This window comes from Filicampus tigris, chromosome 5 (genome assembly GCF_054856515.1).
Source record: "Filicampus tigris isolate MCC_2025a chromosome 5, RoL_Ftig_1.0, whole genome shotgun sequence".
In the NCBI taxonomy this organism is placed as follows: Eukaryota; Metazoa; Chordata; class Actinopteri; order Syngnathiformes; family Syngnathidae; genus Filicampus; species Filicampus tigris.
The window spans coordinates 3,512,186-3,524,927 of NC_141221.1; the positions used below are offsets into that span (position 1 = coordinate 3,512,186).

Consider the following 12,742-nt stretch of genomic DNA (forward strand, 5'->3'; position numbering starts at 1 on the left):
GATAAATGCTGGGTTTTAATTTTTGCAATAAGTTTATTGTGGTCACACTGCATTACACTACGAAGTGTTTCTAACCTTATTTTTTAGCTACATGGTAAAATGTTAGAGACACTTCTGCAGTGCAACTACAACCATAAACAGTTATATAAATAACTCTGGTAATGATAGATTGTGCACCATGGCGATGCACGTGAGTGGATAAAAAAAAAGCAGCAATAGATCATTAAAATATATGAAGGTTTGAATGTAAATTGAATCAGTGAGCAAGTGATATTTTATCAAATAGGCACATCATTAAGTGCCTAAAACCCTGAGGTGGGACGTGTATCCTGTGGCCATGACGATCAAGCTTTGGGGTCGCTGATGAAATATGCGGGGGCCACTTGTGTGTCTCCTCTGCCCCGCGCGTTACCTCGGCCTGGCCCGAGTGGCGACCTGAAATGACAAACGTTACTCAAGTTAGTGCTTCCCCTGCCTAAAAGTCGAACAGCATCGTCATATATGGTGCAAAGGGTTGTCATGACAACGTGAACGCACCACCATGAGGTGTCCATTCTTGGCCTTGTACGCGTTCGGCTCCGGGCCGGTGCTGAATTCGACTGCGCTCTCTTTTCCGGCCCGAATTTCTATCTTGATGCTGCACACCAATGCCAACATTTTGATCAGCACACCCACATTGTATCGACTCTTTAGCGTTCCATTTTGGGACTTACCTGCCCTGACCCACCCTGACTACATTCTGTTTGTTGGCAAGCATGCTGAGTTTGGTCACCAGCTCAAACAAGTGGTTGCACTGCAGGACAAGATCTCCCTGAAACACATTTGCCCCTCATTTATCAGGTTACAAGTTTGACAATTTTGACTTGATTTGAACAGGTGTGGCTTAGTGTCTTTGTAAAAGTCAATCTCTGCACCTTTTCTTTTGGGTCCCCACATGTTACGTGTAACACAATGATGCTGTCTGTCAAATTACTGACAGAAATCCCTACAATGGGAGACGGTCGATAAACTTAAAAGAGTTGAACAGGAAATCGCACTGGAAGGTGAGCAGGTGACAACAATGGCGACCTTTGAGAGCAGTATACAAAATCCTCTGTTTGATCCTTGCCTCCTCAACCATGTAGGCCGCCGACTGAGTGAAGATGAGCTGCCGCGGCCTCGTTTTGAAACCGTTCCTGTCGTATTTAATCATCGGGACGCTGTACTGCAGAAAATACAAGTCCCATCACAGCATAGTGGATTTGATTCTTGACAATCAGCCTTAAAGCCGAAGTCAATCCAAACATATTTCTTTCCAAGAATATGTTCCCAGCAGGCTCACTAGTTGAAACACGGCATTCTGATTCATTTTGCGTTTGTGGTATACAAGTTAAGCAGCAAAATGCACTCGTTTTTAGCCATCTCTGGGGTCGGCCATTTTGTCTTCTGTCAACTGAAAATGACATCGCAACTGCTCACAACGGCCAATCACGGCTGACCTGTTTTCTGAATGTGAGCCGTGATTGGTTGTTGTGAGCAGTTGTGACGTCATCAGTCGACAGAAGACAAAATGGCTGCCCCCAGAGATGGCTAAAAACGAATGGATTAACACTTATTCCACAAATGCAAAATTAATCAGAATGCCGTGTTTCAACTAGTGGGCATGCTGGGAACATATTCTTGAAAAAAATATCTTTGAGTTGACTTAATTCCGCTTTAAAAAAAAAAAAAAACAGCTTTTGTTTACCTTGATGTGCTCATTGCGAATCATTTGCAGGACCCTCACATTGATGTCTTGCTCACCTGAAACAAAGTCAAGTTTTGTTCATAAAAGTCTGCCTTTAAAGTTTGCTAAAAAATCGCACAGTACAAATGGTTGTTGGTCTATGAGCCCTGGATTGCCGGAGACCAGTCCAGGGTGTGCCCAGCATGGTCAAGAACAATCAGAAATGGATGGATGGACTAATTGTTTCGATGAGGCCCGTTATGATTGCAGTGCTTGCCTGATTACTTTTAGAGACAAACTTGGAAGTTTCTCACTCACGGATTCTGGTTTCCACAAAAGGTTGAGCAACACTTTGTGGGTAACTTTCCTTTTTCCCCCTGAAGATTGAGCTGGCAATGAACTTCATTTGAAGCTGAAAAAAAGGAAACCGCAATAAGTAAAAAAAAAAAAAAAAAAAAGAAAGAAAGAAATAGAAGTTGTATTAGTTGTGTAACATGTTTGGTTAATGCGCTACCTGTGTTTTTCTCTGGGGTGTGATCCCTCTGACGTATTTCCGCACCATGAGGCGGTAGTGCAGTTTACGAAGTATTTCCGACGTCTGGAGCGGGAAGGACATGCAAAGGCTCACCGGCATGTAACATACACTCAATTTGTGCATCAGTGTCGTTTCTGTCTACCTCCACCAGGACTTGTGGCGGAGACAGCCACGTGTTTTTATCCAAAACTGTCCTTGGCAAGTTGTCTTTGAGCCTGTTCAGGTAATTCTGCCTCACAAAAGCCAAATACTCCGAGTTATCCGTGACTTTTGCTTGTCCTCTGGTCATGTAGCCTTTGATAAATCTGAAAATAAAATAGTGCAGAGAATTTTTTTTTTCATAATCCCCTTGAGATGAGACAAGTGTTACTCTCAGCTTGTTTTTTTTGTTTTTTTACTGTTTAATGACTTTTACAGCCCACGCTCTCTTGTCCCTCTCCTTCCTTGCCTGCACTCCTCTCCAGCACGTCTCAATCTTTGTCGCTGGCGGCATCAAAGAATGAAAGTGGTATAGTTTACCTGCGGCAAATCACACCTTACGCCAGGAAGTGTTTTATACAACTACCGGCCTCCTTTTGTTTCCGGAACTCGCCCTTTGCCCGGTAGCCTTTGTATTTGGCCTGGAGTCTTGTTGCTGAGATGTAAAGAAACATTAGTTCAATATGCAACTGGTGAAGCCTTGATGCGAATAATAGGATTTGCTCTCACCTAATTGATGTTTACACTTTTCAAAAGCGTCCTCTGTGGCATACAGGGTTCTTGGATGGCGGATGAATATTTTGGTTCTAATGACAAAAAATAGATTTAAACATGGCGACCAGTTCAGGGCATAGTCCGCCTTTCACCCAAAGTCAGCTGGGATAGGCTCCAGCAACCGTCCACAAGGCCGCAACCCTATACACTACACTCTAAAAACAGTTGGGTTAAAAATAACACCATTTTGGGTCAAAAATGGACCGATACACAAATTGGGTCAATTTGACCCACGTTCTTGACAAAACTAGCCATTTGTGTGTTGTTTTTTCTGCAAAAACAACCAAGAAACCTGGGTCAAATTGAGCCAAGTTGTGGATCGGTCCATTTTTGACCCAAAATTGTGTTATTTTTAACCGTTTTTAGAGGTTACAGGATAAGCGGTGTAGAAGATGACACACTTGACATATTCACCTTTAATTTTAACTCTCGAGTTATAGCCAAGTGAATTAGAGTCAAACATAAGAATCTCTTTTCCTGACTGGCATAAATCCTGCACTGTGCATGGCTCTTCGCGGAGGTGGGTTAGACCCGATGCTGGTATTTTCGCAGACCAGCGCAGTCCAGCGGATCTGCAAGTGGAAGGACTTCGCCGCTGTGTGAGTGGACACGAATGACTTCAATCATGGCCAATTAAAGCAGCTTCTTTCATTCCCTGGAAATATGGCGCGCTAGTATCGCATCTGCTATGCCACAGGTGTCAAACTCAAGGCCCGGGGGCCAGATCCGGCCCGCGGCCTCATTTTATGTGGCCCGCGCCTTGACATGTTTCTTTCAAATTGTCTTCAATTTTAACACTACATAGGCGATATTGCAAACATTTGTTACAAATCCCTCTTTTAAAATAAATTGAAAAATATTTGAACAGACTAATTACTGGCTTCTGATTTCAAAACTAGTCCATCAATTTGTTGTGCATATGTGATAATATAAGGCAACCACACATTTATTCATATGGGTTCACACAGTCATAACGGCCCTCCGAGGGATACCATAACTATGATACGGTCCGCAACAAAAATGACTTTTGACACCGCTGTGCTACATGATCTGGGCAACTGGAGACTGCCCCTTGCACCCCCAATAAAATGATTCAGAGGGTTTGATACCCGCCGTTCACGTATGGTGCGTAAGGTCAAAAAATGTCCAGAATTGAAGTCCATTGAGAATCTTTGGGATTTACTCGATGACTTCACACACTCTTCCCACTCAATGTAACTCTGGACAAAAATAAATGCTCTGTCTCCGCGAATGCATGCAATAGTCAAAGTTAAAACTCGGGCCGACAAATGACATTATGTGACTGACGTATGAGGACATTCTTCTCACCTTCCCATTTTGTACTCATTTGGAAAATAGCCCAGATGTTGAACCAGCACCAACACACCGTCAGCAGGCTCTCCTCTCCAGTGTGGCCAGGTGGCTGGGCACAGAGCTTTATATCTGTTCAGTGTAACATATATCCGTATCAGCATAATGTACGCTATAGAAGGAATCATAAATTTGCCATAGGCATGATGTCCAAGCCTTCACACCTCTGTAAAAAGACTTCATATTTCCGCCTATAAGCGAAACCAGCACGTCTGACTCTCAGGTGCTGCATCAGGCCCAAATATTTGATCTGGTGTTTGATCAGAGCTTCATCAAACTGTCCTGGGTTAAAGGAGGAGGGAGGCCAAGTGAGAAGAAAAAAAAAATCACTTTGCATCTTCTTTTAGAATTATCTTTGAATAAAAGTACCTGGCTTCTTGGACTCATTGGATTTAAGGCAACGTATGTACCAGGCGTCTTTGGCCACGAGGATCTCTGTCAGCTTCAGCAGGCTGCTCTTAAACTGGGTGGCCACCTGCATACAGAATGCGGCTCATAATCCCGAGGCAACAGTTCATCTGTCAGGTGCACATGGCTTGAAGATGAGATGCCACACTGTCACTGACAGTAGTTACTGAACATCATCACCCTTGTATGGCGTACGTGTTTTTGTTACTCAGCCAGTGTTGATGGGTCCACCCGCTGGAGTTTGGGCTTTTCAAAACAACACAATCACATCATTTTCTGTTATAATACTCCACAGGCGTTTACTACGTCCCAATTGCAAGTCATATAAACAGCAAACATTGTTAATATTTACCCTTTTCCTTTGTTGGAGTACATTTATGAATTAATGTGCAGCTCCTTTTTTTCAAAAATAAAATGTAATTCTTTTTTTTTTTAAATCCCATAACAGTGTGTTATCATGAGGAGGTTTCTGATATGCCTTGGGTCATTTTTAAAAGAAAAAATGTGAAGAAAAACTAAACGCGACACCATACGAGGGTTAACACTGTATTTGACAGTAAGTGTGAACTTACTGTTGCCGGTCTTCGCCTGCTGTCTGGGTCCATGCAGGAGAAGCATTGCCTGACAATGCTGTTTTTTGATTGACATATCAGCTGCGAAAAGGTGGGAGAATATAAAAAAAGGAGAAAAAAAAAAAATCACCATGAGGTCGACTTAACTAACTGGATAATTCAAACGATCAAACAGGTCTATTCAAATTCTAAAAGATACAATGGAGTCATGAGTTTTCAATTAAAAAAAAAAAAATGTATACTTACATCTTTTATATTTTTATATAAGAGATCATTATTTTTGTCCAGAAAACCTACAATAGACAAAAAAAAAATATTTTAGAGAGTTTGCTGAAAACAATATTGAGATATTTGTGGGCTAACAGGTAGGTTGAGCTTTAATTTACCCACAACACAATAGGTGACCTCGCCGGCATAATGCAAGAGACGAAAATCTCCTCTCTCCAGCGTCCTGCGTGTCTTTTTGTCTGCCAGCTTGTGCCTACACTCGAAGGGGAATAGAATGAAGACTTTGTGTCAGCTTGCTATTTAAATACTAGAATTCATTTGTATTAGTTTGAACTCAATAAATCAAGGCTAAAAGCAGAAGTCAAGCCCAAATTTTTTTTTTTTTAAATACAGTGATCCTCATTATACGACGCCATTCCTACACTGGCGATGTAACACGAATTTCCGCCTATGTCGGATTTCACCATTAAAGTCGAAAAAAGTCAAAATACTTTGTATAAAAAAACAAAAATACATTAAAATAAAAAGCATAAGATGCTGTACTTAGCATTACTATGGAGCCCCTAAGGTAACAAGGAAGTAAAAAAATAAAAATAAAAAAAAACTGCGTTCCCTGGCAAAAACTTTTGTTTTAAATGCGTGTTTTGACATCACAACTGCTCAGGGCTCAGGTAACGACCAATCACAGCTCACCTGTTACCTGAAGCTGAGCTATGATTGGTTGTGTTATCTGAGCCCCGAGGGTGTGTGATGTCATTTTCAGTCGACAGGAAGTGACAAAATGGCCGCTTCCTGAGATGGACAAAAATGGGTGGATTTTACTGCTTTACCCATATTTCATATTAATCGTATTGCCTTGTTTCAACTAGTGGGCCTGCATAGAATATATTCTTGAAAAAAAAAAAATGTTTGGGTTGACCTCCGCTTTAAATCTGTACCTATAACAATCGTGACTTCATATATTATTGAACTCACGAGACAAAGTGAGGGTGGTTCCCTATTTTCTCCTCCAGTCTCTCCAGGAAGGTGAGATCAGTGGCGTCTCCTGGCCTCAGACACTCCTCATCCTGTAGATTCAGAATCAGTAGTGTGGAATAATTCCCCCCCACACCCCCCCATTCATACCAGGATTGAGATAATTCCCCTGTGTCTCTCCTCCACGAGGTCACAGATGATCTTATTATTGAAGAACTGCACCGGCTCCCACTGAGGAAAACAAAGTGTGAGTGTAACTCTATGCAAATCGCCAAATCGAGGTTCATTCTGGAGTTGAATCACTGCACCTCGATATCCTCCGCTTCGTATTCCTCCTGCTCTGCCTTGAGTGTGAGCTGGATGAACAGCTGTTGCAGTTTCTCGTTGCAGTAGTTAATGCAGAACTGCTCAAAACTGAAGGGGGGGGGGGGAAAAAAAACAAACAAAAGATAATAAATAGTGCACGGTCATACATTTGTTTCTCAATACTGTTAACTCCAGGATGCATGAAGTCATCATTTCTCTCAGATTACCGGTATACATAAGTAGTACTAATTATGGTCATTGTATTACAAGTTAAAATACCATCATCATACTTGTGTACTGCAGAATTAGGGCAATTCAATCACACATATAGTGCATATACATAAATTAAGAGTTGAGAGTTTTAAGAGTAACTTTTAAAGAGTATTTAATCGATCCAAGAGTATTTAGGCACATTTGAAGGAGTATTTTGTAGACTTTAGAGTATTCGGGAAACTTCTAAAGAGTATTTCATACATTTAGGTAACTTTTAAAGAGTATTTCATAGATTTAATAGTAGGTAACATTTAGGAAGCATTGCATAGATTTAAGTGCAATTAGGTAACTTCTGGGGAGTATTCAATCAATTTAAAAGGATTTAGATAACTTTTAGGTAGTATTCAAATAGATTTCAGAGGATTTAGGTAACTTTTAGATTTAGATTGAAGGTTGTTGCTTTTTTAACATGCATACAAACATACATACATGCAAACGTCTATACAAATAAATCTACTTGTGATGAATAAGGAAGGCAAAAGTGGCCTACCTGTTGATATTAAAAACCTCAAAACCATAGATGTCCAAAAGTCCAATGACGGTTTTTCTTGAAGGATCCTGAAATGAAAATAATAATGATGATAGTAATAAAGTGTCGTAGTGTTTGACAAATTTGTCACGTTTTTCACGAGCTCACAGTGTTCTCCATGGACTCATTTATCCTGTTTACCAGCCAGCTGAAGGTATGTCCATAAACGGCCTTGGCCAGGGCATCCCGCACATAGATGGCATGATCCAGATTAAACGGACTGAGCACCTTGAGAGAAAATCAAACACAGAATCACGAGTCTATGCTGTGTTCGGATCGTGCAGCATTTCAATCACACCTGGTCTGTTTTGGCTTCAATCTTCCTGTATGTTAGACCTTCTTGTAGACTGTGAGCATCAACTCCAAGAAGCTGCAATGACATGGCGCAAACCAGCTGAACCTTTTTGGTCCTTGCGCTTAAAACCGTTGGAATTTTTGTGTACATTTCTTACATTTGAGACCCAGCGTAACTCGGCATTTTTGTTGCTGAGAGTGGCATGGCCTTTACTGTCAGGCTCAAACTTCACGTTGCCCAGGTGAAGAACACTCGCAACAATCCCAAACAAGTGCTGCAGACACATTTGCGAGGCCGTTCAAATGATTGCGCTTTGCTTGACATCAAAGCGATCCGTGAAAACGACCTAACATACATTAGTGTTGATCGCATCAATGTCAATAACTTGAAGTGCATTTTTGACCGTCTTCCAGTCATTTTGGTCGTCGATGGACGGCACAATGGCACACTCTCCCTGTCGAATGGTTGACACAGTGACAATTGGCAAAGGTGCAGCTACAGAATAATGCGGCAACATTGGAGACCACGTGCACATTACTTGTGTTAGATAGCTGTAATGCTGGCAGTCCCGCTCAAGGCCCAGCTGCTGCAGCAGCTCCTCCTCTCCTCCCTCCAGGAGCTGGTAGAAAATGTGAAAGTTTCTCTCCCCGTGGTTCTGATGCACCACCCTTGACTTTTCAAGCAGGTAGTTCAGGATGTGGCCACCAACAGCATCTCCCTGTTGCACAGGAGCCAGCAAGTAGGGGCTTGACTACTTTTACGTACGTACAGGTTATGACAGGTTACATGAAGATAACACATGACCATCTAGAGATACAATACCTTAAATGTATAAAAAATGCCTGTACAAGGATAATAATACCCAGTTTTGATCAACACTGCCACATGTAAAGATGATTCTTGGTTGTCTACTTAATAGGGAAGTCAACCCAAACACATTTTTTTTAAGAATATGTTCCCAGCAGGGCCACGAGTTGAAACGCGGCATTCTGATTCATTTTGCGTTTGTGGAACATAAGTTAAGCAGCAAAATGCACTTGTGTTTAGACATCTCCGGGGGCGGCCATTTTGTCTTTTGTCGACTGAAAATGACATCACAACTGCTCACAACGACCAATCACGGCCGATCTGTTTTCCGAATCTGAGCCGTGATGGAAATGGAAATTCTCATCGGAGGCTGAAATGGGTGATGGATGGAGAATGATGGAGAGTGGTCAGAAGCTACCACCAGGGTGCTCACTTGATGTCCCCAATGAAATACTTGTCCTCCCGTTCACCATTCCACACCTGCAGCTATCCCCGGGATCTACTAGACTAAACATCTACTCCTAACAGCTTTACTAAATGATCCATAGTTAGACCTCAATGAATAATACTTAATAATTCCAATACGGTCCGATTCAAAGGTTCCAAGTGTCCTTGAATATTGCAACTCTTATGTTAACGTTTGTAATGTGCATCTGCAAATGTAACTTTTCTTACCTCACTATCAAACTGAATGTCCATATACTTTCCAAACCGACTTGAGTTGTCATTTTTCAGCGTTTTGGCATTCCCAAAAGCCTGCAGAGAGACACAACTGTATAATTCATGCAAGCCTGTCCCGCTTTGGGAAACGTCATCACATCATAATATAGCACAGGTGTCAAACTCAAAGGCCCGGGGGGCCAGATCCGCCCCGTGACATAATTTCTATCTGGTCCGCAAAGGCAAATCATGCGTGTTAACTTGACATGTTTCTTTCAAATCGTCTTCACTTTTTACACAACATATGAGATATTGCAAGCATTTGTTATCAATCCCCGCTTTAAAATACATTGAAAAATTGTTGAACAAATTAGAGCTGCGCAATTAATCGAAATTCAATTACAATTACGATTATTACACTCCACGATTACAAAATTGGCATAATCGTAAAAAAACAATTATTAATATGCATTTAGTATATCCAATGCACTCTTTGTTTACACAAGGAAATCATACCTTAATTTGTAAATTCGTACCTTTTTGGATTTTATAATAACTCATTTTATGAATTTTGTTTGGTCCCAAAAGGAACTTACATAATTATAGTGTGTATTTGTCGATAATGTAATTTGTCGATATATTTTCTACGTTTAAACATTTTCTTCTTAACTGTCTTGTGATTTCAAAACTAGTTATCCATCAAGTTGTTGTGCACATGTGTTAACATACAGCGATCATACATTTATATGGGTTCACTGTCGTAACGGCCCTCAGAGGGACACCCAAACTATGATGTGGCCCGTGACAAAAATGAGTTAGACACCCTTGTAATATAGCATTGACTAAGACCTCTAGAACAGGGTTGGACATGAGCATCTTGTCCCTGACAGTGTTTAGCAGAGCGGTGCTTGGGCAGCTGACTGCATAATACTGCAGAATCTTTTTGGAGGCTTCCGTCTTCCCTGCCCCGCTCTCTCCTGAGATGAGGATGAAGTGGTTGTTGAACTCAGTCAGCATGGTGTGGTAGACGTTGTCGGCCAGAGCGTAGCTGTGTACAAGCAGTGGACACAATGTTAGGTCAAGCACAAACCACAATCATTATAAACACTCCTTTTATGCTCACATGTGAGGTGGAAGCTCAAAAAAGTTGACCCCCATGTACACATCCATCTGTTTCTTATTGTAGATGTCCAACTCTTTATAGGGGTTTACAGACACCAGTAAAGTGCCAATGTAGGTCTAGAAGAGTGTGTCAAAGTTATAAAGCATTCATGAGCAAAAATCAATTGGAGAGAGTTCTGTAGCCCACTTACATAAATGAGATCCTTGCTGAAGCGTTTCTTGAGGTTGTTGAGGAAGGCTGCTTCCGAGGTGTCATCCAGGAGAACAAAGTCTTGAATACCAACCTGGTCCCTCGCATTAAGGGCGCCCTCCATGTCCATCTCCACCTGTGCAAAACACATTCCAGCGGGCGTTATTGTGGAACCGGACAAGAACAATCTTGTATTTGTATGATAAGGTGACATGAATATGTACAGCCTCTAAACCTTTTTGAACCTCCTCTAATTTCATCACCATGTATGTCATTATCATCATTATCATTGCATAACAGTTGAGAATGTTAAAAGTGAAATCCACAATGTCTTTATGCCAGGCATCTTGTCTTCCAAGCAGTAATTATTCCACTCCAAAATGAATGAATTGGATATCCAGAAGGTTGAAATTCATATTTGAGAGGCTTCTAATCATCAATAATGACGCATGGGGAAAATTGTTATGAGAAACGATTTGTGCCTCAAGCTGTGGCTATACAACAGCTGGCAAAAAAAAAATGGAATCACCAGTCTAGAGGATGTTCATTGAGTTGCTTATATTTGGGGGGGAAAAAATAATCAATTGGTTCACGGACGTGACACAAAGCTAAAGTCATTTCAGATGGAAACTTTTTATCTTTAAAAAACACTTACACAAAGTAAAAAAACGTGGTAACAGTTACTTGTGGAACCACCCTGTAAAGTTCCATTCCCAAAACCAACACCTGCCTCAGATTCGATCTGCTCATTAGTCTGCAGTTGAACAGAAGTACTCACACCTTGGTGGACTGACATGAATCATGGCTAACATGAGAGATGTCCGTTGAAACAAAGGAGAGTATTATCAAACTAACATAACCCGATTCAGCCAAAACACTTGACTTCCTGTTCTGTGTGTCCTTTAATGCAGTGTTTTTCAAACTTTTTTTTGAGTCAAGGCACATTTATTTCATTGAAAAAAATCCCGCGGCACACCACCAGCTGAAATTGTGAAGAAAAAAAAAAGCTTATTTTAACAATATAAGTGTTATATTGTTTATATAAGCATTTTTTTAACATTGAAGAATGACGTTATATTATAACTTCTTGAATAGGAATTAAATAAACACAAAGAAAAAGGTATTTTATAATGTTTCATATTGATACTTACTCAGTGTGAAACATGGGCCTGTTTGGATAACGTGCGCCACTAATTCGCTTGTCTCTAAACAAAGACAATTGGCTACCTGCTGCTGTTGCTGCTGCTACCTGCTGGTGTGGAAGAGTACTACAACGTAGTAAAGACATGATTATGCTGCCAGGCGCTAAACCGCACACGCATACAAATTAGATAATTTCCCACGGCACACCTGACAATATCTCGCGGCACACTGGCACAGAGTTTGAAAAACACTGCTTGAATTTCTTGCCAGAGTTCTGAAAGTACATTTCCATTTTGACTAAATGCAAGTACTTCTAGATGTTAGTCTGTTTCGTGTAATTTAGAATTTTGAATAAGCACAGAGGCGAATTGAGAAAGACAAACTTTTTGTCAAAACAATATCCAACACACTGGTTTCATCATTCGCCATTTCCTGCTAAAAACACACGGCACCCATTCACTAAATAAACTCTTCGAAATTACTTCTAACCAGCAACCAATTTCAATTTCCATATTTTGGTCTTTGGGTTTGAAGACGTTTTTTCTCACAGTGAGTTTTGAACGTCCGTTCCCAATGCCGCCCCTCATAAAAATAACTATTCCACTCCAAATCGCACGGGGAAAAAATCCTCAAAACTCTCTGCTACAAGAAATAAATGCATTTTTATCAAGTGTACCCTTTGTAAACTTGAATGTTCACCTTCTGAATAATAAAATCTCAACAGCAAGTGCGACAAATTTCTGCAAGAACAAATACAAACTTTGCCATATATTTGTAAGTCGTCACAGAATGTTTCAATGGCTTCATGGGGGAGAATGGCGCTGGGAGGGGGGGAAAACAGCCGAAAAAAGCACAAACATGATGCCTGTT

The 12,742-nt window shown here is 40.9% G+C and overlaps 1 protein-coding gene across 5 annotated transcripts; it reads right to left on the reverse strand.

The window, feature by feature from the left end:
• Nucleotides 1-13: 13 nt before the first annotated feature.
• myo1ha (myosin IHa) lies at nt 14-11,426 on the reverse strand. Of its 5 annotated transcripts, XM_086030149.1 has the most exons (32): nt 11,385-11,424; nt 10,731-10,865; nt 10,541-10,656; nt 10,267-10,465; nt 9,433-9,513; nt 8,489-8,668; nt 8,306-8,404; nt 8,108-8,224; nt 7,954-8,025; nt 7,764-7,883; nt 7,617-7,684; nt 6,856-6,961; nt 6,698-6,778; nt 6,548-6,639; nt 5,731-5,825; nt 5,591-5,637; nt 5,345-5,425; nt 4,734-4,839; nt 4,529-4,646; nt 4,323-4,436; nt 2,949-3,025; nt 2,806-2,874; nt 2,639-2,723; nt 2,383-2,545; nt 2,220-2,303; nt 2,024-2,117; nt 1,727-1,782; nt 1,069-1,204; nt 915-985; nt 714-811; nt 538-637; nt 14-435 (listed from the first exon to the last, which is right to left on the reverse strand). In XM_086030149.1, exons 2-32 carry the CDS (start codon nt 10,857-10,859, stop codon nt 409-411), a joined length of 3,081 nt encoding a protein of 1,026 aa, XP_085886275.1. In that variant the 5' UTR covers nt 10,860-10,865; nt 11,385-11,424; the 3' UTR covers nt 14-408. The 5 variants fall into 5 exon arrangements, with proteins under 5 accessions (XP_085886275.1, XP_085886274.1, XP_085886272.1 ...); XM_086030148.1 differs by having other exon boundaries at nt 7,797-7,883; nt 8,306-8,668; nt 11,385-11,426; XM_086030146.1 differs by having other exon boundaries at nt 8,306-8,668; nt 11,385-11,425.
• Between the last annotated feature and the right edge of the window lie 1,316 nt (nt 11,427-12,742).

Excerpts from the sequence above, each read along its gene's own strand:
- myo1ha (XM_086030146.1), bottom strand. The coding sequence starts at position 10,859 with ATGGACATGGAGGGCGCCCTTAATGCGAGGGACCAGGTTGGTATTCAA. Across the intron at positions 6,640-6,697 it reads GGGGAATTATCTCAATCCTG|GATGAGGAGTGTCTGAGGCC; the intron begins GTATGAATGGGG and ends CTGAATCTACAG. Across the intron at positions 5,638-5,730 it reads GGTCACCTATTGTGTTGTGG|GTTTTCTGGACAAAAATAAT; the intron begins GTAAATTAAAGC and ends TGTCTATTGTAG.